Source organism: Tachysurus vachellii, chromosome 15 (genome assembly GCF_030014155.1).
Source record: "Tachysurus vachellii isolate PV-2020 chromosome 15, HZAU_Pvac_v1, whole genome shotgun sequence".
Taxonomy (NCBI): Eukaryota; Metazoa; Chordata; class Actinopteri; order Siluriformes; family Bagridae; genus Tachysurus; species Tachysurus vachellii.
In genome coordinates this window covers 23530790-23555789 of record NC_083474.1, presented here as the reverse complement: position 1 = coordinate 23555789, position 25000 = coordinate 23530790, and the positions used below count along the sequence as shown (strand labels likewise).

General features: G+C 43.6%; 1 protein-coding gene across 4 annotated transcripts in view; it reads right to left on the bottom strand.

Annotated features, from left to right (window-relative positions):
* The window catches only part of pld1a (phospholipase D1a), a 34454-nt gene that overhangs the window by 5941 nt on the left and 3513 nt on the right, over positions 1 to 25000 (bottom strand). For 3 of the 4 annotated variants that reach the window (XM_060887715.1, XM_060887717.1, XM_060887716.1), the window contains 21 exons: positions 24077 to 24172; positions 22106 to 22224; positions 16264 to 16433; positions 15578 to 15720; positions 15326 to 15437; positions 15121 to 15186; positions 14311 to 14369; positions 14127 to 14219; positions 13851 to 14003; positions 13613 to 13762; positions 13220 to 13303; positions 7400 to 7481; positions 7049 to 7159; positions 6162 to 6347; positions 5775 to 5958; positions 4925 to 5050; positions 4586 to 4704; positions 3537 to 3650; positions 2929 to 3039; positions 2742 to 2830; positions 180 to 293 (listed from right to left, as the gene is read on the bottom strand). In XM_060887715.1, the coding sequence (XP_060743698.1) occupies positions 180 to 293; positions 2742 to 2830; positions 2929 to 3039; positions 3537 to 3650; positions 4586 to 4704; positions 4925 to 5050; positions 5775 to 5958; positions 6162 to 6347; positions 7049 to 7159; positions 7400 to 7481; positions 13220 to 13303; positions 13613 to 13762; positions 13851 to 14003; positions 14127 to 14219; positions 14311 to 14369; positions 15121 to 15186; positions 15326 to 15437; positions 15578 to 15720; positions 16264 to 16433; positions 22106 to 22187 (2348 nt within the window). In that variant the 5' untranslated portion in view covers positions 22188 to 22224; positions 24077 to 24172. The remainder of the gene's footprint in view (positions 1 to 179; positions 294 to 2741; positions 2831 to 2928; positions 3040 to 3536; positions 3651 to 4585; positions 4705 to 4924; positions 5051 to 5774; positions 5959 to 6161; positions 6348 to 7048; positions 7160 to 7399; positions 7482 to 13219; positions 13304 to 13612; positions 13763 to 13850; positions 14004 to 14126; positions 14220 to 14310; positions 14370 to 15120; positions 15187 to 15325; positions 15438 to 15577; positions 15721 to 16263; positions 16434 to 22105; positions 22225 to 24076; positions 24173 to 25000) is intronic. The other variant, XM_060887718.1, reaches the window with a different exon arrangement.

Sequence of the window (25000 nt, the reverse complement as noted above, 5' to 3'; positions counted from 1 at the left end):
TGTGTGATTGAGTGTGTGTGAGATTGAGTGTGTATGTGTGATTGAGTGTGTGTGTGTGATTGAGTGCGTGTGTGTGTGATTGAGTGTGTGTGTGTGTGATTGAGTGTGTGTGTGTGTGATTGTGTGTGTGTGTGTGTGTGATTGAGTGTGTGTGTGATTGAGTGTGTGTGTGTGTGTACCTGTAGTTAAAGTGCATTACAGCCTGTAGTGCACTGCCCCCTCCAGTGGAGATATCACCCTCAAACCCTGGCAGCAGTGGCGTGACCACATACACACGGAACTTCTTATTCTCTCTGTAACACACACACACACACACACACACACACACACACACACACACACACACACACACACACACACACAGGTCAAGCAGAGAGTGTGATTTATCTTGTTATTGTCGTGTGTGCAGGAGCAGCAGTGGTAGTGTAACTGCAGGTAAAGGTGATAAATATAAATATATATTTATTCCTAAAAGATTTAATCAAAGCTTTTCCCAAGTGTTTGATCAGACCTTTACATCCATATGAATCCCCCAGAGGATCTGTTTATCATGTCATGGTGATTTGTAGGTGTGTGTGTCAGTACACAAGTCAGTTGTGTGTGCAGGATTTGTATGTACAGCTGCACGTACACGTCTGATATAAACACTAATTTTCTCACGGAGCTTCACACACACACACACACACACACACACACACACACACACACACACACACACACACACACACACACACACACAGAGTTATAACTTGTTCTTCATGTTGCTGTCATAAATGAGAGGCCTGCTGTACACTGTGGGTGTGGCTTTCTTCTGAATTTCTCCCCAATAATAAGCCTGAGGACAAAACACCCGGAAAGAATTCCGCTTGTTCCACAAGGGAAAAATTCCTTGGAAGTGTGTGTGTGTTTCCGAGGAATTTTCCCTTGTGGAACAAGCGAAATTATGTGTGGAACACAGGACACCCCATCAGGAGCACACGTTCAACTCTGAGCCGGAACTCTGATAATAAACCCTTAAACAGAGTGACGTCTACTGCAGACTTCCTAACATTTGGTTTTTCCTTTTTTCCAGATCGAAAGTTTGGCTGTTCCAGATGAGAATGACGCAGAACTACAGTGTGTTTTTGTTTTATTGACTATCTTTAGCGATAAGGAGAAAGCATGACCTCAGACCAGCAACAAGAACAGACACACTTCTGTGTGCAGTAAATAGAGATGAAGATAGATTCAGTCTTCAGACAAGATGAAAAGCCCTCCCCAACACTAGGATCGAGGTGCACCCGATGTCTGTTTGTGTCTACTGCCCCGTGTACTGGGGTCACCTGACTGTTTAACTAATGGACGCTTGTACAGAAACCACCAGCAGCCATTAGGGGAAAAGTTATTTCCAAGATCATCAGTCCACCTGCTAGCTAGAACTTCCAAGCATTGTTCATGCCACACCATTACACAGAGCTTTCTTCTGCCCAGTTCTGTAGTGGTGAAAGACAGGATTATCCTGACAGTTGCCCACCCTGTGCCCACAGATGGGTCTCAGACATGAGCACGGGCTGGCTGAAGACAACACACTTGAGTTAAGAAGAGGGTTGTTGAGTAAAGGCTCCTTATGAGAGATACTGTAAATAGTGTAATTACTGTAATCATACTGTAAATACTGTAATCATACTGTAATCATACTGTAAATACTGTAATCATGCTGTAATCATACTGTAAATAGTGTAATCATACTGTAATCATACTGTAAATAGTGTAATCATGCTGTAATCATACTGTAAATAGTGTAATCATGATGTAAATACTGTAATCATACTGTAATCATGATGTAAATACTGTAATCATACTGTAATCATACTGTAAATAGTGTAATCATGCTGTAAATACTGTAATTACTGTAATCATGCTGTAATCATACTGTAAATACTGTAATCATACTGTAATCGTACTGTAAATAGTGTATTCATACTGTAATCATACTGTAATCATACTGTAAATACTGTAATCATGATGTAAATACTGTAATCATACTGTAATCATGCTGTAAATAGTGTATTCATGCTGTAATCATACTGTAATCCAGTTTCCTTTTCCAGTATGAATATACTATTTACAGCATGATTACACTAATTACAGCATGATTACAGTATTATTCTGCATTCTTAATTGTACCCAATACCTAAACTTAATAACTACATTACTAACTCTTAATAAGCAGTAAATTATGAGTGTTACCACATGCACAGATAATGTGATGACCCCCCCCACACACACACACACTCACACACTCACTTGAGAAAAAATGCTTCATTTTACATTTTGATTTGAACTTTTTTAGAAGATCAAGGGTGGGGATGCTTTTATTTTACAGCAATCATAGGGAAATATGTTTATTACTATTATTAAGTTTATGATGTGTATTACAAGCATAATAATGTTTATTACGCTTTTGTGTTACTCAATGAAATAATCAGTTAAAGTTCCACTTACAATTAAATCAGTCAAGACGTCATTTTTAAAATGTGTATTACCTTACATGCACGTCTGCTTATGACCAAACAACATGTTTATTTATGTTTGTATATGATATAGTTTATATACATTTCCTTATATTTTCAATTAATTCCCATAAATTCCCATACATTCCCATAAAGTTTCCAATTTGTAATATTTCCAAAATTCCCCAGATTAAGTTCCCGTGGAAAGTTTCCGGAAACTGTGTGTGTGTGTGTGTGCGTGTGCAGTACTTGTAAGCTCTGATGATCCTCTCGATGATGGCGTCTCCAATCTTGTTGTAAACCTGTTTGTTATCAGCACAACTGATGAAGAACTGATTCTGAAAATTTGTACAACAAAATTCTGATTTTAATAAAATTTAATAACAACTTTATTCACATTTATTAAACACACACACACACACACAGTGTTGCCTACCTCGATATAGATGAAGTGTTTGCTCTTTGCGATGACCTGAATGTAGGCATTGTGTATCGACTCCTCGTGGTATTTTATGCCTGCTGACCAATCAGCTGCTGACCTCAACACCTGCACCAAGTATAGCAGTCACTTTTTGTTTGTGTTTGTGCGTGTGTGTGTGTGTGCGTCTTGCATGTTAGTTGAGTTTATTTAGCACAGTAATATAGCTGAACATATTGTCAATTAAATAAGCCCCACCCCTAGACCATAGTGACATCACAACCCAAGACGTAATCAACATAAGAAGTCCTTAATGTGAACGTGTCACATTACACAAGTGTAGTTTATTAAACTGTGATTAATGGCATTAGGCTGTTCAGGAGAAGAGGCGGTGAAAAATTAGCATAAACTGCATATTTATGAAATTTGGCCTTTTTATGAAAATGTTATTTTAGAAATGTTGGTAATTGTTTGAACATCATTATTTTGTAGATTCAAATTGAAAATGTTTTTAAAATTTATTATTTTAAAGAAAAAAATCAGAAGCTCGTGTCTATAGAAATGAACAGAACCAACTTTAGTTAGTTTAAAAAAAAGTTAAAAACAAAAATGACTTCACGACTAACCTGAACTTTGGTGCTCACGCAGTTGGGCACCTGATACGTCAGGTCATTAGCAGTGCTGTGAGATTTGGGCAATAAAAAGGGGTACGAGAGAGAACGGTACTTCCGCTTCATTATCTGAGATGGAGAGAGAAAAACAAATACATGGATACACTTGTGTGAGAGTGTGTTGAGTGTCTGAGTGTGTGTGTTTGTGTGTGTCTGTGTGAGAGTGTGTGTGCAAGAGTGTGTCTGAGTGAGTGTGTGTGTTTGTGTGTGTCTGTGTGAGAGTGTGAGTGGGCAAGAATGTGTGTGAGAGTGTCTGTGTGTGAGTGAGTGAGTGTGTGTGTGTCTGTGTGAGGGTGAGTGTGTGTATGTGAGTGTGTGTGAGTGTCTGTGTGTGTGAGTGAGTGAGTGTGTGTGTATGTGATTGTGTGTGTGCAAGAGTGTCTGTGTGTGTGTGAGTGAGTGTGTGTGTGTATGATTGTGGGTGTGCAAGAGTGTGAGTGTCTGTGTGTGTGTGTGTGTGAGTGAGTGAGTGAGTGAGTGTGTCTGTGTGAGAGTGAGTGTATGTGTGTGAGTGAGTGAGTGAGTGAGTGTGTGTGAGATTATGTGTGTGCAAGAGTGTGAGAGTGTCTGTGTGTGTGTGTGAGTGTGTGTGTATGATTGTGTGTGTGCAAGAGTGTAAGTGTCTGTGTGTGTGAGAGAGTGTGTGTGAGAGTGTGTGTGTGTGAGTGAGTGAGTGAGAGTGTGTGTGTGTGAGTGAGTGAGTGAGAGTGTGTGTGTGTGAGTGAGTGAGTGAGTGAGTGAGTGAGTGAGTGAGAGTGTGTGTGTGTGCAAGAGTGTGAGAGTGTCTGTGTGTGAGTGAGTGTGTGTGTCTGTGTGAGAGTGAGTGTCTGTGTGTGTGTGAGTGAGTGTGTGTGTCTGATTGTGTGTGTGCAAGAGTGTGAGAGTGTCTGTGTGTGTGAGTGAGTGTGTGTTTGTATGATTGTGTGTGTGCAAGAGTGTCTGTGTGTGTGAGTGAGTAAGTGAGTGAGTGAGAGAGAGAGAGTGTGTGTGTGTGTGTGTGTGACCTTGGTGAAGTTCCAGCGCTGTATAAAATGGCGTGCAACGTCCCTTGCCGCTTTCCCGTGAACCACCGAGCTGATGTCGTGCCAGGGCATCCTGGGAGTTGTGTATCGGTCAATGAAATCTACACACACCGAAACCATGGCAACAAAATAAACAACAGCACAACCACTGAGTGTGTCCTAGTCTTTCTTTTGGACTTTCTTTTACTTTTCTCATTCTTTCTCTCATCACATTTCCTCTCTCTAATTTTTCTTTCATTCTATATTTTCTTCCTACATTTACTGTCGTTTCTTTCTGCTCTTCCCTTCATCCCTCCATCTCTTGTGCTCATGGTGTCTCACCATCGAAGGGTTTCTCCAGCTGAACCCAGTCTTTATAGACGAAGTTGCAGTAATCTTTCCCGTGCCAGAAGCGAGTGTTTCCCATCAGCTCACCTACACCTGTCTGTAGACTGCACATGGAGCCTCCTGTACACACACACACACGCACACACAAACACACACGCACACACACAAACACACACACACAAGCACACAAACACACACCCGCACACACACCCGCACACAAACACACACACACAAACACGCGCACACAAACGCACACACAAACACACGCATGCACACAAACACAAACGCACAGAAACACACACATGCACACAAACACACACAAACACACACACGCACACAAACACAAATTTTTCTACAGAAATTGTTTCTACATAAAATAAAAAGCTACTCTTTTCTGCTACTTTGTTTAGCGTTTTTTATAGAAGCGTCTGATTACACAGTTGACTGGACCGAGGAACCTCATGAGACAGACGTGTGGATTTATCACTTTTTTTACAGCATCTTATACAATTTAAATTCATTAAAAAAAAAACCTTAATTCCAATGTTGCTGAAATCAGAACGAATGTAGAAAATAAACGACTGGCGTCACATGCTAGTGTTAACGTAGGAATTAAATTAATATTTAATAATTAAAATATTAATTTCATGTAGTTCTGCACTAGCTATGATGCTAAAATGCTTCGACTAGATAGTGTCATTACACAAGCTACATTTAAGCTTTATTTGAATTTATTATTATTTCAAAACGTGTAAAACAGCTATTAGAGAATGTAATGTAGTAAAACTAGCTAGCTAACAGTGTCATTAGCGCTCGTGCCCCTGTGTGTTAAACACACACTCACTCTCGTCACTGTCCTCGCTGCTCAAACCGTTGTGTGTGTGTTTGTGGAGGTGTCTATAGAAGCTGAAGCGGGATTTTCTCGTCCGGCCGACGCCCTTCAGTTTGGGAAGTTCGGCTAAATCCAGAGATCTGGAGCCGTTCACAGAGGAAAGTCCTTTAGAGGCTGAAAGCACCAAACTGTCCACCTGACAGGAGGAAAATCTATTTACAGTCTCAGGATATTACAGAATTAATAACTTAATAATAATATATTAAAGTGTTAGTTTTAATTAGGATCTAATTAATCATACGGATTAGCTTTAATGTCTTATTTATAACAAATCACATAACACTGTGTGTGAGTGTGTGTGTGTGCGTGTGTGTGTGTGTGTGTGTGTGTGTGTAAGACCTGATCCTGAGCTGTGGAGCGAGTCACACTCCCGACGTCAGTGAGTCGGTGTTCACGGTCGTCCCAGCGACCGTACGCTAAATCAATTCCCCCAACGAAGGCCACTGATTGGTCGATGATGACAAGCTTCTCATGATGAGCCCAAAGATATACTGAGGAGGACACATGGTCAGGGTGCCTCATTACCTGCAACACACACACGCACGCACACGAACGCACACACACACGAACGCACACACACACACGAACGCACACACACACGAACGCACACACACACGAACGCACACACACACGAACGCACACACACACACGAACGCACACACACACACGAACGCACACACACACACGAACGCACACACACACACGAACGCACACACACACGAACGCACACACACACACGAACGCACACACACACACACACACGAACGCACACACACACACGAATGTGCGCGCACACACACACGAACGCACACACACACACACACACGAACGTGCACACACACATACACACGGATGCACACACACGGATGCACACACACACAAACACACAGAGATGCACACACACAAACAAACACACACACGAGACGGTGTGTGATTAAATGTGCTGTAAAACTACCTGCCAGCTGTCTAACTGCCTGCTCATCAGTCCATCTTTCTGCACTCTGTCTTTCAGCTGTCTGTCTCATGCCTGTTTGTCTGTCTGACTATATGTCCATCTCTCTGCATGTCTGTCACTCTAATTATCTGTCCATCATTCTGTTTGTGAGGTGACACAGCTCTCTCTGTCTGTCTGTCTGTCTCTCTTTCTCTGTCTCTCTCTCTGTCTGTCTGTCTCTTCACCTCTGTCTCTCTCTCTCTCTCTCACACACACACACCCACACACACACCTTGATGTTGGAGTGAAGGTGCATCAGCGTTCTTTTGCTGTATTCACTGTTGATGCCGAGGGCGAGTTCAACTTCCTTATACAACATCACAAAAATATGCACACCTTGTTGCTGTAAACATGGACACAACACATCCACACACACACACACACACACACACACACACACACACACCCACCCAGACCCACAAACACACACACAAACACACACAGAGCCTTAGTCTACATTTGCTTCACATTATCAAAAGCAATGTGGTTTTTTTAAACATGTACAGAATGTTTGAAAGTGTAAACTTCAATACACACACACACACACACACACACACACACACACACACACACACACACACACCGCTTTGCGCTTGAGGATGCAGTCAAGCCTCCAGCGGTTCCCTTCCACCACTGGCCTCTTCAAGAAGATCTCCGGACTCAGCCTACACACACACACACACACACACTACAGTCATTACACTGAAATTCAGCAGTTGTATTAAAACCACTAAATAGTGAAAACACACTTCACCTACAGTGCTCAGTGTAAATGAGTACACACCGTTTAAAAACTAACATTTTAAACAATATCTCAATGAACACAAAACAACTGTCTAAAATGTTGACAAGACAAAGTTTAATATAACATCTGTTTAACTTATAACATGAAAATAAAGTTAATCATTTCATTTAAAATACACATTTTTTCAGTTTAACTCCAATTAAGGTGATGCAAAAATAAGTACACCCCACTGAAAGTGTCTGGAGCAAAGTAAAATTTTAGACGACTACAAATGTCTAATTTAACAAGAATACAACCACAGGTGAGTCTAATTATTCATTACACAGGTGTCCAGCAGACAGCTGACTATAAAAGGGTGTTAGTTTACATCCCATTTCATGCTGTCAGCAATGGCACCACATGGAAGAGAAATGTCACAAGACCTGAGAAAGAAAATTATTTCTCTACACCAGAGAGGTGAAGACTAGAAGAAGATCAGCAAAGCTTTACTTATCAGTCAGAATACTGTAGCAAAAATGGTACAAAAATTCGTCCACGGAAGATCCACCACCTCGAGAGGAGCGTCTTCTGATGAGAAGGGTTGAAGAAAATCGTCATGCAAGTTCACTGCAGTTGTCTAAAGAAGCAGAAAGCCAAACTGGGAAGACTATTTCCTGTGACACGATATGGCGTACACTGCACAGGGATGCCATGCATGGGTACCGTCCATGAAAGAAACCTCTCCTAAAAGCCAGGCACAAAACAGCCCACCTAGAGTTTGCCAAGGCCCATGCTGACAAAGATGAAGACTACTGGGACTCTACACTCTGGAGTGATGAGACCAAGATAAATGTTTTTGGAACTGATGGCTTCAAAACTGTATGGTGTCGCAAAGGTGAGGAATACAAAGAAACATGCATGGTGCCTACAGTGAAACATGGTGGTGGCAGTATCCTTGTGTGGGGCTGCACGAGTGCTGCTGGTGTCGGGGAGCTACATTTCATTGATGGCATCATGAACTCACAGATGTACTGCTCTATACTGAAAGAGAAGATGCTACCATCACTCCGTGCTCTTGGTCGTCGTGCACTTTTCCAACATGACAATAATCCTGAACACACATCTACTGTTGGATTTCTGAAGAAGAACAGGGTGAAAGTGATTCAGTGGCCAAGTATGTCTCCTGATCTGAACCCAATTGAACACCTATGGGGAATTCTGAAGAGAGAAGTTGAGCTTCAGTCTCCATCCAGCATCCAATCTCTAAAAGAGGTCATTCTTGAAGAATGGAAAAAGATGGATGTTGCAAAATGTCGCCAGCTTGTCCATCCCGTGCCTATAAGACGCCTATAAGACGTATGCTGTCGTTAACAATAATGGAGGCCATACAAAGTACTAGATGTAGTCTACTTTCAGTGGGGTGTACTTATTTTTGCATCAACTTAATTGGAGTTACACTGAAAAAATGTGTATTTTAAATGAAATGATTAACTTTATTTTCATGTTATAAGTTAAACAGATGTTATATTAAACTTTGTCTTGTCAACATTTTGGACAGTTGTTTTGTGTTCATTGAGATATTGTTTAAAATGTTAGTTTTTAAAGGGTGTGTACTCATTTACACTGAGCACTGTATATGTGCTCTTACAGAAAGGGAACTAGTGTGGACTTATTTACTGTTACCACAGACAGACAGACAGGCAGACAGGCAGACAGACAGACAGGCAGACAGGCAGACAGGCAGACAGACAGACAGACAGACAGACAGGCAGACAGACAGACAGACAGGCAGGCAGGCAGACAGACAGACAGGCAGACAGGCAGGCAGACAGACAGACAGACAGACAGGCAGGCAGGCAGACAAACAGACAGGCAGGCAGACAGGCAGACAGACAGACAGACAGACAGACAGACAGACAGACAGGCAGGCAGACAGACAGACAGACAGGCAGGCAGACAGACAGACAGACAGGCAGACAGGCAGGCAGACAGACAGACAGACAGACAGACAGAATATGAAAAACAGAATATTTACAAACACACACACACACACATAAATAACACACACACACACACACACACACACACACACACACACACACACACACACACACGCGCGCACATAAACACACACATAAATAAACACACACGCACATAAATAAACACACACACATAAATAAACACACACACGTGCACATAAACACACACACAAACACACGCACATAAACACACACACAAACACACGCACATAAACACACACACCCACATGCACATAAACACACACACGCACATAAACACACACACACAAACACACGCACATAAACACACACACAAACACACGCACATAAACACACACACCCACATGCACATAAACACACACACGCACATAAACACACACACCCACATGCACATAAACACACACGCACATAAACACACACACACTGCCCTACCCCTCAGCATGCTTGAGTATTTAAAGATGAATATTTATAGCACAAAAGGAAAAGCAAACCCTGTTAAGTAACTGACACCACACTGTACACTACACTGTACACCACACTAAACACTACACTGTACACCACACTGAACACTACACTGTACACTACACTGTACACCACACTGAACACTACACTGTACACTACACAGTACACCACACTAAACACTACACTGTACACCACACTGAACACTACACTGTACACTACACTGTACACCACACTGAACACTACACTGTACACTACACTGTACACCACACTAAACACTACACTGTACACCACACTGAACACTACACTGTACACTACACTGTACACCACACTGAACACTACACTGTACACCACACTGTACACCACACTAAACACTACACTGTACACCACACTGAACACTACACTGTACACTACACTGTACACCACACTGAACACTACACTGTACACTACACTGTACACCACACTAAACACTACACTGTACACCACACTGAACACTACACTGTACACTACACTGTACACCACACTAAACACTACACTGTACACCACACTAAACACTACACTGTACACTACACTGTACACCACACTAAACACTACACTGTACACCACACTAAACACTACACTGTACACTACACTGTACACCACACTAAACACTACACTGTACACCACACTGAACACTACACTGTACACTACACTGTACACCACACTAAACACTACACTGTACACCACACTGTACACCACACTAAACACTACACTGTACACTACACTGTACACCACACTAAACACTACACTGAACACTACACTGTACAGCACACTACACACTACACTGTACACCATACTGAACACTACACTGTACACCACACTGAACACTACACTGTACACTACACTGTACACCACACTAAACACTACACTGTACACCACACTAAACACTACACTGTACACTACACTGTACACCACACTAAACACTACACTGTACACCACACTGAACACTACACTGAACACTACACTGTACACCACACTAAACACTACACTGTACACCACACTAAACACTACACTGTACACTACACTGTACACCACACTAAACACTACACTGTACACCACACTAAACACTACACTGTACACTACACTGTACACCACACTGTACACTACACTGTACACCACACTGTACACTACACTGTACACCACACTAAACACTACACTGTACACCACACTGAACACTACACTGTACACTACACTGTACACCACACTGAACACTACACTGTACACTACACTGTACACCACACTAAACACTACACTGTACACCACACTGAACACTACACTGTACACTACACTGTACACCACACTAAACACTACACTGTACACCACACTAAACACTACACTGTACACTACACTGTACACCACACTAAACACTACACTGTACACCACACTGTACACCACACTGTACACCACACTAAACACTACACTGTACACTACACTGTACACCACACTAAACACTACACTGAACACTACACTGTACAGCACACTACACACTACACTGTACACCACACTGAACACTACACTGTACACCACACTGAACACTACACTGTACACTACACTGTACACCACACTAAACACTACACTGTACACCACACTGAACACTACACTGAACACTACACTGTACACCACACTAAACACTACACTGTACACCACACTAAACACTACACTGTACACTACACTGTACACCACACTAAACACTACACTGTACACCACACTAAACACTACACTGTACACTACACTGTACACCACACTGTACACTACACTGTACACCACACTGTACACTACACTAAACACTACACTGTACACTACACTGTACACCACACTAAACACTACACTGTACACCACACTAAACACTACACTGTACACTACACTGTACACCACACTGTACACCACACTGTACACTACACTGTACACCACACTAAACACTACACTGAACACTACACTGTACAGCACACTACACACTACACTGTACACTACACTGTACACCACACTAAACACTACACTGTACACCACACTAAACACTACACTGTACACTACACTGTACACCACACTGTACACTACACTGTACACCACACTGTACACTACACTAAACACTACACTGTACACTACACTGTACACCACACTAAACACTACACTGTACACCACACTAAACACTACACTGTACACTACACTGTACACCACACTGTACACCACACTGTACACTACACTGTACACCACACTAAACACTACACTGAACACTACACTGTACAGCACACTACACACTACACTGTACACCACACTGAACACTACACTGTACACCACACTGAACACTACACTGTACACCACACTGAACACCACACTGTACACTACACTGTACACTACACTTTACACCACACTAAACACTACACTGTACACTACACTTTACCCGACACTAAACACTACACTGTACACTACACTGAACACTACACTGTACACCACACTAAACACTGCACTGTACACTACACTGTACACCACACTGAACACTACACTGTACACTACACTGTACACCACACTAAACACTACACTGTACACCACACTAAACACTGCACTGTACACTACACTGTACACCACACTAAACACCACACTGTACACCACACTAAACACTACACTGTACACCACACTGAACACGACACTGTACATCACACTGACGTCTCAATACACTGTACACCGCACTGAACACCACACTGAACACTACACTGTACACCACACTGAACACTACACTGTACACCACACTGAACACGACACTGTACATCACACTGACGTCTCAATACACTGTACAACACACTGAACACCACACTGAACACTACACTGTACAGCACACTGAACACTACACTGTACACTACACTGACTCCTCGCTAGACTGTACACTAACGTCCTCACTACAGTGTACACTACACTAACGTCCTCACTAGTGAGAAGTGCACTAATCTCGGCTGCTATACCACAAGTCCACTATCACACACCCTCAGTACAGTGATGAAGGTCTTGTTTTGACCATGTCAGTAAATACAGTGTGTTTTCTAGACAGACAGACACACAGACAGAGAGACAGACAGAAAGACTAAGTCTGATGGCCTGTTTCTTGGTCTGTCCTTGGCTCTGTTCATTTTTTGTCCATCTGTCAGACAGGCAGAGAGAGACAGACACGCACCACCAGTCGGTGATAAAGATCTCCTCTTTTGCTTGTTCCAGAGCATCTGCTACGTCCTCCATGTAAGTTTTTCCGTTTACATACCTACAACACAGACACACACACACACACACACACACACACACACACACACACACAGTCACACAAATACACACACACACTTTAGTTAATCTGGTTCAGGTTATTCCAGGTAGTTCTCAATTTATAAGATATTTGGGACTGTACCATTTATCTAATACACTGCAGCCTGATATTTATCCGACGCAGTCTGATTGGCTGATGTACTGAATACTGATGTTCTGGTACATTAAGAAGTGGCATTAAACTACAACAGAGGAGTGCAGCTCCTTGTCCATTATGTTTAAAGATAAATAACAGCATACAGGACTGTACCATTTGGCAGGGATGTTTTCCTGTTCTCTGGCGAAAGATAAAAAGCGATGTGTCCTGAGAAACGCCCGGCCGTGTTTCAGTACGAACTCCTCGATGGACTGTCCCCACCATCGGGCGTGTCTATAACTGTTACACTTTAACACCAAGGACCTGGAACACAACACAACACAACACAAACACTCGTCACTTCCTGTTCATGATAAGGTTTTTCACCATGGACTTCCTGTTAAGGACTGACCTGGACAGGTTGTCGATCCTCACACCATATTTGGTCTCGGTGTGTTTGATGTCCATCTTTACACTGAACACTTTGTCCACCAGAAGGACGAAAGAAACGGCGCCGGTGTCCGGTTTCAGGTACATGAGAAATGAGTCCTTCATCACCAGCCATCTTTAATCAGATTCACAAGAAACACTCAATCCAAAACATCTATCTGTCTCTCTCTCTCTTCATTCATCTGTGTGTGTGTGTGTGTGTGTGTGTGTGTGTGTGTGTGTGTGTGCGTGCAAGTACCTCTTAGACCACCGATAACAGATCTGACTGTGACCGCAGCAGTTCATGCCAGGAATGCGGTGACCTCCTGACCTTTTGTACACCATCCCCTCTCTTAGCAGGAAGTGACATTAATTAGATTAATTGACTTAACAAACAGAGTTAATTAAACACTGTGTTTATTAATAATATTAATATTACTCACAAGCCTTTAGGGCCCAAGTCATGAATGAAGGACATCTGACTCACATCAATAAACTCCATCTGTTAAACACACACACACACACACACACACACAGAGACACACACACACACAGAGACACACACACACACAGAGACACACACACACACAGAGACACACACACAGACACACACACACACACAGACACATACACAGACACACACACACAGACACACACACACACACAGACACACACACACACACACAGACAAACACACAGACACACACACACACAGACAAACACACACACACACACACACACACACACACACACAGACAGACACACAGACACACAGACACACACACACAGACAAACACACACACACACACACACACACACACACAGAGACACACACACACACAGACAGACACACACACACACAGACAGACACACACACACACAGACACACACACACACACAGACACATACACAGACACACACACACAGACACACACACACACACAGACACACACACACACACAGACAAACACACAGACACACACACACACAGACAAACACACAGACACACACACACACACACACACACACACACACACACAGAGACACACACACAGACACACACACACACACACACAGACAAACACACAGACACACACACACACAGACAAACACACACACACACACACACACACACACACACACACACACACACACACACACAGACAGACACACAGACACACACACAGACACACACACAGTGTTCAGGAGTGGAGTTTACGCTGTTTAGCATTAGCATTAGCAGGACAACTTACAGTAGCGTGGTATTTGCGGTAGGTGCTCATGCGCAGCAGTTTGTTCAGGTAATCTTCCAACTGTTTCTGAAAACACAAACAACACGCATGACTTCCTATTCAGAGGTAAGTGTTCAGTGATTGGGTTTGTGATTGATTAACTGATTAATGAGTGTTAATGTGAGATGTAAGAGACAGAGCAGTGTGTTAACTTTGACTGACTCACTCGTCTGCTGGACACCTGCTCGTCCCGCGTAATTTCCTCTCTCCCTCCCCGGGGTAAAATGGGCATCTGCCGAACCTCAGTCTTATTAACACTCTTTCTGCGAACAGTGTGACTAAAGCACACACACACACACAAAACATAATATAATGGATAATAAATAGAATGTACAGACTGAGGAGATGTTAGTGAGTGGGAGGACATATGTGAGTGGGCAGGGCATAGGGGTGGGGCATGTGAAAGTGTGTTTGTAACCTGCGTGAAGGTAAAGGAATCCTTATGAAGGTTTTGTAGCGCAGTAACTCTCTGTGCAACTCCATGAAGTGTTTCTCCTTCCTCTTTACAACCCAAGTGAAGTTTCCGTGTTTCAACTCGATACGGAATACAGCTGTCATAACCTACATACACACAGAGACACACACACACACAGACCTTTGAACTGAATTGAAATGGCACAGACACTACAGCATCATAAAAAAACCTAATGTATCTAAATGTGTGTGTCTGTGTGTGTTTTTGAGTGTATGTGTATACAGTATGTGTATATGTGTGTGTATATGTGTGTGTGTTTTTGTGTGTGTATGTGCATGTGTGTGAATGTGTTTTTGTGTCTGTATGTGTGTATGTGTGCATGTGTGTACATCTGTGTGTATGTGCATGTATGTGTGCATGTATGTGTGCGTGTGCATGTGTGTGTGTACAGTATGTGTGTGTGCATGTGTGTGTGTGTGTGTGTGTGTATGTGCATGCGTGTGCGCATGTGTGTGTGTGTGCGCACGTGTGTGTGTGCATGTGTGTCTGTGCGCGTGTGCGCATGTGTGCGTGTGTGTGTGTGTGTGCGCGCGTGTGTGTATGTGTGTGTATGTTTTTTTTTGTGTGTGTGTGTGTGTATGTGTGTGTGCATGTGTGTGTGTATGTGTGTGTGTATGTGTGTCACACACCTTGGATGCGCTCCTTTTGCTGGATGGGTTAAATCGGTCCAAGGCTCTGGTGAATCGCTCCACTTCCAGAACCCGGGCTGTAATTGGCTCAGTGACAAGAAACACTTGAGGTTCAGATTCTTTAAACCCCACCGTCTTGTACACTGCAGAAAATGGGATGCGACATTCACCTGTTTAAAAATAAAGACGGAGCACAGATTTAGTTATTCTTTTTTCCTTTACTGCTTCGTGGTCCATCTCTTAAAATGCGAGGGGTTTTGGGGCAGATTGGGGTCTGAAACATAGACAGTTTGTCTTGAGACTAATTAATTTCCATAGAAACGGGAGCAGTATTTTAGCTCAGTTCCCTGTCTGCTGGTTCATTTAGACTCAGTACAGGGTGGAGTGAGACACAGCTCTGACCTATTTGGCAGCGCGAGTGAAATTTTACTCCCGTCATCTGAACGCCGTCCTGTGCAGACCATCAGTAGAAAAAAGAGAGAACTGAGAGTCTACTTCATCATCTGAGCAGCTGAACCTCACTCTGATGTGTGTATTACAGAGAAAGGGAAAGAGAAAAGAACTCAGAAGTGAGTGTAAATGCAGCAGCCACTGAACACTAAGTGCAGCGTGAACAAAGCGCTCCGTTAGAGACACTGGAGCTTCAGCGCTAATCATTTCCAGATCAATGGGTTTATAAACCGGTTATAAAACTCTTGTACAATTATTACACATTACTACAGGAACAGACACAGAGGAGAGGCTGCTAGATAAATATCAGATCCAGCTGGAGATAAGGCTCTTAATGGTTTAGCTCCCATGTATCTAACTAGTCTTCTAACACGTTACAATCCTTCACGCTCTCTGAGATCACAAAACTCAGGACTTCTGGTAGTCCCCAGAATATCTAAGTCTACTAAAGGTGGTAGAGCGTTTTCTTATTTAGCTCCCAAACTCTGGAATAGTCTTCCTGATAGTGTTCGGGGCTCAGACACACTTTCACAGTTTAAATGTAGATTAAAAACTCATCTCTTTAGTCAGACGTACACATAATACATCCCATAATATTGTGCTCTATTACATCAGACCAAATTCACATTATCATCTAGTGCTTGTTAATATTATGAACAGTAGATACGTTAATTCCTCTCCACTGCTTCTCTCTTCCTACCAATCACGAGGCATCCAGAAATTGTACCAGCTCAGATTGTCTTCTGTGTCAAGAAGATTTTGGACCTCCACTGAGATGAGGGCGACTCTGTGAGGATCCTGAGACATCTAGAGATCTACCAGCTCCAGTTAGACTCTGCTATACTAAAGAGGAGATGTAACTCCATGTGGTGTTTGAGGACAACAACCTCCTCATCAATACAACATTTATCAGACTGTATATTTATAATCACACCCCCAGTGTCACCCAGATGAGGATGAGGTTCCCCTTTGAGTCTGGTTCCTCTCAAGGTTCCTTCCTTTACCATCTAAGGGAGTTTTTCCTCCCCACAGTCACCTGAGTCACCTCAGACTTGCTCATTGGGGATAAATACATATACATTTAAATATATATAATATTAATCTTGAATTTTGTATTATATTAATCTTTATATTATTCTTTATAATAACCTTTTGTTCTATGTTTATGTTCTGTAAAGCTGCTTTGAGACAAAGTCAACTGTTAAAAGCGCTATACAAATAAACTTGAATTGAACTGAATAAAGTCTCATCAAGGACACGATCCTCATCGTCAGCTGGCTGAAAAGCATCACTGGAAAAAGAGTGCAGCAGATTCTTCATCCTCCTCCTCCTCATCCTCTGACAGTCAGCTGAATTCATTGCTCACATCCTGCTCCATGTTTCAGTAAACGTTCTGGGACTCAAACTCTACTCGATGCTCACTGACTGTATTTGTCATACAAAGAGCTAAAAGATCAGCATGTAGAAACTTCAGCATGAAGTCTGATGTACGACGAAGAAAACGACACACAAACATCACACACGTACTTCACTTAAACGGGCATTATTTCCAAAAGAATTCTAAACATTGATGATTAGAAGATCTGCAGATCATTAAATCAGTACAGGAACCACAAAGAACACACAATACACAGAGTGTGAACAAATCAAATGAAATGAATCTCCAGGAAATCACTCGTTATCTCTAACGTTATTAAGTGGCTCTTATTGATCTTGTGATGATCACTAGGCCAAAAACAGATCCTTATTTCAGTGCAGAAACAGAAATCGCTGTTTCCCTGCTCAAGCAAGAATATGTTTAAAAAAATAAACCACAAACAATTTCAAAGTGTTTCAGTTTTTTTCAAAATGATTTTTTTAATTAATAAACTAAAGCTTTGTTTATATTTCATTTCATTTTCCTTTATTTATTAAGAAGCCACATTGAGCTCTATATATTACCACAATATCAGGAAAAAAGTTTTATTATTTTTTTAATCCAATCCACACAAAGCTTCTAAAGTAATTGTTCATGTTGAATAAACTCTAACAGATCCTGCAGTATAATAACCATGGACTTTTACCCCTTTTCCACCAAAAAGAACCGGGTGCTGGTTCAGATCTAGCGCTGGTGCTGGTTTGAAGTTGGTTCCACTGGTGAACCTTCTAAGAACCGGTTTGCCTTTCCATCGGTTAGAGAGCATCACAGAGCCGAGTCTGACGTCACTGTATACGTGTCACGTTACACAGCAACGTTAGCGCAGCAGCGACAAACACAAACACAACATCAACACAACATCAACTTGTCAGAGACTTCATCACTGCATCACTACCAGACACACTGGATCCACTACAGAACCGCTCTCCTGAGGACGCCATCGCTCATCTTCTCCACACTACGACCCACCTGGACTGCAGAAAAGGGAATTATGCAAAAATGCTGTTTGTGGACTACAGTTCAGCGTTTAACACCATAATTCCCTCCACGATCACCTTTAAGTTGGAGGTCCTGGGCTTGCCGCTGTGTCAGTGGATCTCCTTCATGGATCTACTTCCTGACAGGCAGACCACAAGCCATACACACAAACACACATCAAACACACATCATCCTCCCTCACCCTCAGCACTGGAGCTCCACAGGGTTGTGTTCTGAGCCCCTGCTGTACTCTCCAGTGGAAAGAGTGGACAGTTTCTGGTACCTGGGTGTTCACATCACACAGGACCCGTCTTGGTCCTGTCACATCAACACCCTGGAGAAGAAGGCCCGGCAGCGTCTGTACCACCTGAGACGCTTGAGGGACTTCAGACTACCCTCTTAGGTGCTAAAGACCTTCTACACCTGCACCACTAAGAGCGTCCTGACGGGTAGCATCACTTCCTGGTTCAGGAACAGCACCATGCAGGACAGACAAGCCCTCCAGAGGGTGGTGCGATCAGCTGAACATACCATCCACACCGAGCTCCCTGACCTGCAGGACATCTACAGCACGCGGTGACGGACCAGGGCCAAGAAGATTGTAAAGGATCTCAGCATCCCAACAATGGACTCTTATCTTTGTTGCGTTCAGGGAAACGCTTCAGCTTCCTGAAAGCAAACTCAGAGAGGATGAGGAGAAGCTTCTTCCTGCAGGCCATTCGGGGTTTAAACCAGGAAACACCCAGAATCTAGTACTGGACCTCTCCTCTCCATCCCCACTGTTCTATGCACCCCCCTTTTTTGTACTGACACTTTATTTCTGGACTGTCACGGTCACTTTAACTCTAACTCTATGGTGGATGTTGCTTTACTGTTAATGCTCATGGCTTTGTGAACCTACATTAACACCCAAACGGAGCGAATCCAACGTGTACGTGCAGCTCCATGTAATCTGTATAAACGGAGGTTGTTATCGAGAAAGTACATAACGTTATTTTATCATTAACACAGAAAAAAGTTAGCCTTAGCATGTAGCTACTTACTATCATGTGTGCTGATAATGTATCATATTGTGGTAAAGTAAAAGTGTATTAAACATTAGTATACTTAAGGTACATTATCTAACAGTAGCTCCGCCCCCAGCCCCACCCACAGCACCTACTTAAGGTACATTATCAAAGCGAACATTAGCCCTGCCCCCAGGTGCTAACAATAGCCCCGCCCACAGCCCCTGACACAAGCGGTTCTTAAGTGTAGACCAGCAACATTTTGGTGCTACTTAAGAACCAGTTTTCCTGGTTCAGAGCCGGTGCTTTGGCGGTCGGAAAAGAAAGAACTGGTTTTAAATTAGGCTCCGAACCTGCACTCAAACTGCCTCGGTGGAAAAGGGGCATTAAAGCACTAATGAAATCTTCCGTATCTGTTACTCTACATGTGCTCACGATGAAGAGATACACAGAACAAACAGTCAGAGGATGAGAGACAAACACAGCACAGCAGAGCAGAGTCACTGAACATCAGACAGAAGTGTGAGGGAGTGAGGGAGCGAGGGAGTGAAGGAGTGAGGGAGCGAGGGAACGAGGGGAGGAACAGACCTCAGGGTGATGAGGTGAGGACATGTTGAGACTCGCTGCAGTCCTTCTGTAGTCTAACAGAACTGTGCCATATGTCACCACCTCAACCACGCACACACGCATGCACTCACACACACACACACACACACACACACACACACACACACACACACACACACACACACACACACACACACACACATACGTCTCGCCCTCAAATTCCTTCTGTTTTTTTTTCACTCTTTTTCCATTTGCTTCTCCTGGTACACACACACACACACACACACACACACACACACACACACACACACACCGTAAACAATACAAAGCCCACATGTGCTCGTTCTTCAGATTCTCCTTCTGGAGCTGAAATTAACGGGCGATCTGTCGATGTGTAGATTACAGAGAAACGTTAGGGCCTGATGTTCTGCTGATATACACACCACAGTGAGTGTTTAAAAACATGTTGATCATATCGTTTATGAAAACAAACCCACAGTTACACAGAAACATCTTACTTTAACTTCCGGGATGACTCATTTTCCTTACACAACCAATGACTGCTTTATCGTCACACATTCCTGCTCTCCACCACCTGAGATCCACCACCAGAGATCCACCACCAGAGATCCACCACCAGAGATCCACCACCAGAGATCCACCACCAGAGATCCACCACCAGAGATCCACCACCTGCTCATCACCTGGCTCTTACAGAGTAAAATATTCACATTGAACCCTTTTCATCAGTACACTGGGGTTTCAGACCACCAGCAGAATGAAAATCAGCTTCTGGCCCATTTTCAGCATCATCAGTTTTATCAGTATAAATATTCTGTATGTAAAACAGACACTGAAACTAAGTAAATGTACAGAAATGTGACCAAAAATATACAGTAGATAAATAAAATGTTCTCTGAGCCAAAGATGTTCAGGTTTCTGCCCAGGATTTACTCATCCGTAATCCATCCCTGAGGCATTCAACACACTTATCACTTACAGATCTACTGTAGTCGTGATACAGAGAATTTCTTTTGTTCCTTTTGACTCCAGAGCCTCTGGACAAAGCCAAAGCTGAACCTGACCATGCTGTTCCTGCTTCACTACACACTCCATTACAGTCAGAGAGAAAGAGGTGCGATCGTCCAGCACGGTTCATTCTGTTAGCTTTTTCTCCCTGTCCCAGATTTCGAGCTCTCCGGATGTTGCTCATGTCTCAGATTTACATTGTGCTTATATTTGTTCCTCTGAGTGTGACCCAGAAACTGTTCACAAACATTTTGGTCTATTTACAGACCTGCAGAAACACACGTCTATCTGATGACCTGGAATGACACGGCTAAACCCATGAAATACGTTAATGTGAGACATGAATCTAATGCATCAGTAAGTTCATGAATATTAATGAAGGTAATAAACTCACCTGGATCAAAGTCCACTTCTTCAGCTTCCTCCTCATCAATGTCGAGCTCCCGAGGGTCCAAATTCTCCACAACGTCACTCATTTCTTACAGATTTCAGCTCACTGCATGGGTCTGTTTACTGACGCACACACACACACACACACAGACACACACAGACACACACAGACACACACAGACACACACAGACACACACAGACACACACACAGACACACACACACACACACACACACGCAGACACACACACGCAGACACACACACGCAGACACACACACGCAGACACACACACGCAGACACACACACGCAGACACACACACACAGACACACACACACAGACACACACACACAGACACACACACAGACACACACACAGACACACACACAGACACACACAGACACACACAGACACACACAGACACACACACAGACACACACACAGACACACACAGACACACACAGACACACACACAGACACACACACAGACACACACACAGACACACACACAGACACACACACAGACACACACACACACACACACACACACACACACACACATACACACACACAGACACACAGACACATGTCAGGTTTTCTTTTACTCTGCAACATTAGTGAGAAGTTCATTCACACTATCAGCAGCCCGACACCTGGAACAGTGACTAAAAACTAAAAACACTACCAAGATAAATAAACTGAATGAGATCAGTAGCAGCTCTAACTGCAGTCAGGGGGAATGTAAACAGTAGCAATCAGTGATTAGTCATGAAGAAGAGATCAGGAACCTTGGAGATCTGCTCATTATAGTAGATCCTTATTTCAGGATCAGTAACTCAGAGCCTTTAACAACTGATCCACCAGCATCTGACTACCTAGTGTTAGGACACGGCCATTAAGGAAGGACCATCATGACCAGGGAGTGATCTTCAGGAACAGTGAAGACAGATCATCTGCTCACACTTAAAGGAACCTCTCTCTGTCTCTCACACACATTTTCTCTCGCACGCACACACACACTCTTGCGCGCACACACTCGCGCGGGCACACACTCGCGCGCGCACACACACACTCGCGCGCACACACACACTCTCTCTCTCACACACTCTCTCTCACACACTCTCTCTCACACACCTCACGCACACACACCTCACGCACACACACCTCACGCACACACACCTCACGCACACACACACACACCTCACGCACACACACACACCTCACGCACACACACACACACCTCACGCACACACACACACACCTCACGCACACACACACACACCTCACGCACACACACACACACCTCACGCACACACACACACACCTCACGCACACACACACACCTCACGCACACACACACACCTCACGCACACACACACCTCACGCACACACACACACCTCACGCACACACACACACCTCACGCACACACACACCTCACGCACACACACACACCTCACGCACACACACACACCTCACGCACACACACACACCTCACGCACACACACACACCTCACGCACACACACACACACCTCACGCACACACACACACCTCACGCACACACACACACCTCACGCACACACACACACCTCACGCACACACACACACCTCACGCACACACACACCTCACGCACACACACCTCACGCACACACACACACCTCACGCACACACACACACCTCACGCACACACACACACCTCACGCACACACACACACCTCACGCACACACACACACCTCACGCAAACACACACACCTCACGCAAACACACACACCTCACGCAAACACACACACCTCACGCACACACACACCTCACGCACACACACACCTCACGTGTGTGTGTGTGCCACGCCCACAAGCGACAGATCACAATCAGCGCCGTGTTAGTAAGTGTGAACACGGGTTTAGCAGCACTGCAGAGCTGAATGATCTTACATTGTAATGTTAACACTGACATAAATCTCAGAACATTATTCTTACCTTTTAAACATTCTGATGCATTTCTCCTTCTGTCTGTCTAAGTGTGTGTCCTGTAACCAGAGTCATATTACACACGAGTCACTTCAGCAGTGGGACCTGTAATAATCAATAAATACATGAATAAACTGGTGTATTCCTGATACCCTACAGTATATATACACTACAGTATTACTGAGCTACTGATAATACAATAATATAAACTATTTTAAACCACATTAATTTGTGACATTTTCGGTTCTAAAATAAATAAAATAAAAATAGAGATATTTCACAGAGAGGTCATGACCTTACAGCTTGGACTGTGAGACAGTGTGTGTGTGTGTGTGTGTGTGTGTGTGTTTCCACTGTTATAGTACAACAGGGATATCAGCTGTCACTTCCTGTCAGTGACTTCCTGGCTGCATTAGTGGTTAGTGTTTAAGAACAGTGTGATGAAGGTTTCAGTTACTCCACACAACTCATCACATCATTGCTGTACTCATCTATCTGTCTGTAGCTGCCTGAAACATCCACTTAGGCCCCGCCCCTTTGTTTAGCTAAAACCCACCTTGGCCCCACCCTTTTGAGTGTCAAAAACCACACTGGCCCCGTCCCGTTGTCGATCTAAAACTCACCTTGACCCCGCCCCTTTGTCTATCTAAAACTCACTGTGGCCCCGCCCTGTTGTCCATCTAAAACTCACCATGGCCCCGCCCCTTTGTCTATCTAAAACTCACCTTGGCCCCGCCCCTTTGTCTATCTAAAACTCACCTTGGCCCCGCCCCTTTGTCTATCTAAAACTCACCTTGGCCCCACCCCATTGTCTAGCTAAAATCCACCTTGGCCCAACCCCTTTGTGTATATAAAACCACATTGGCCACGCCCCTTTGTCTATCTAAAACTCACCTTGGCCCCACCCCATTGTCTAGCTAAAATCCACCTTGG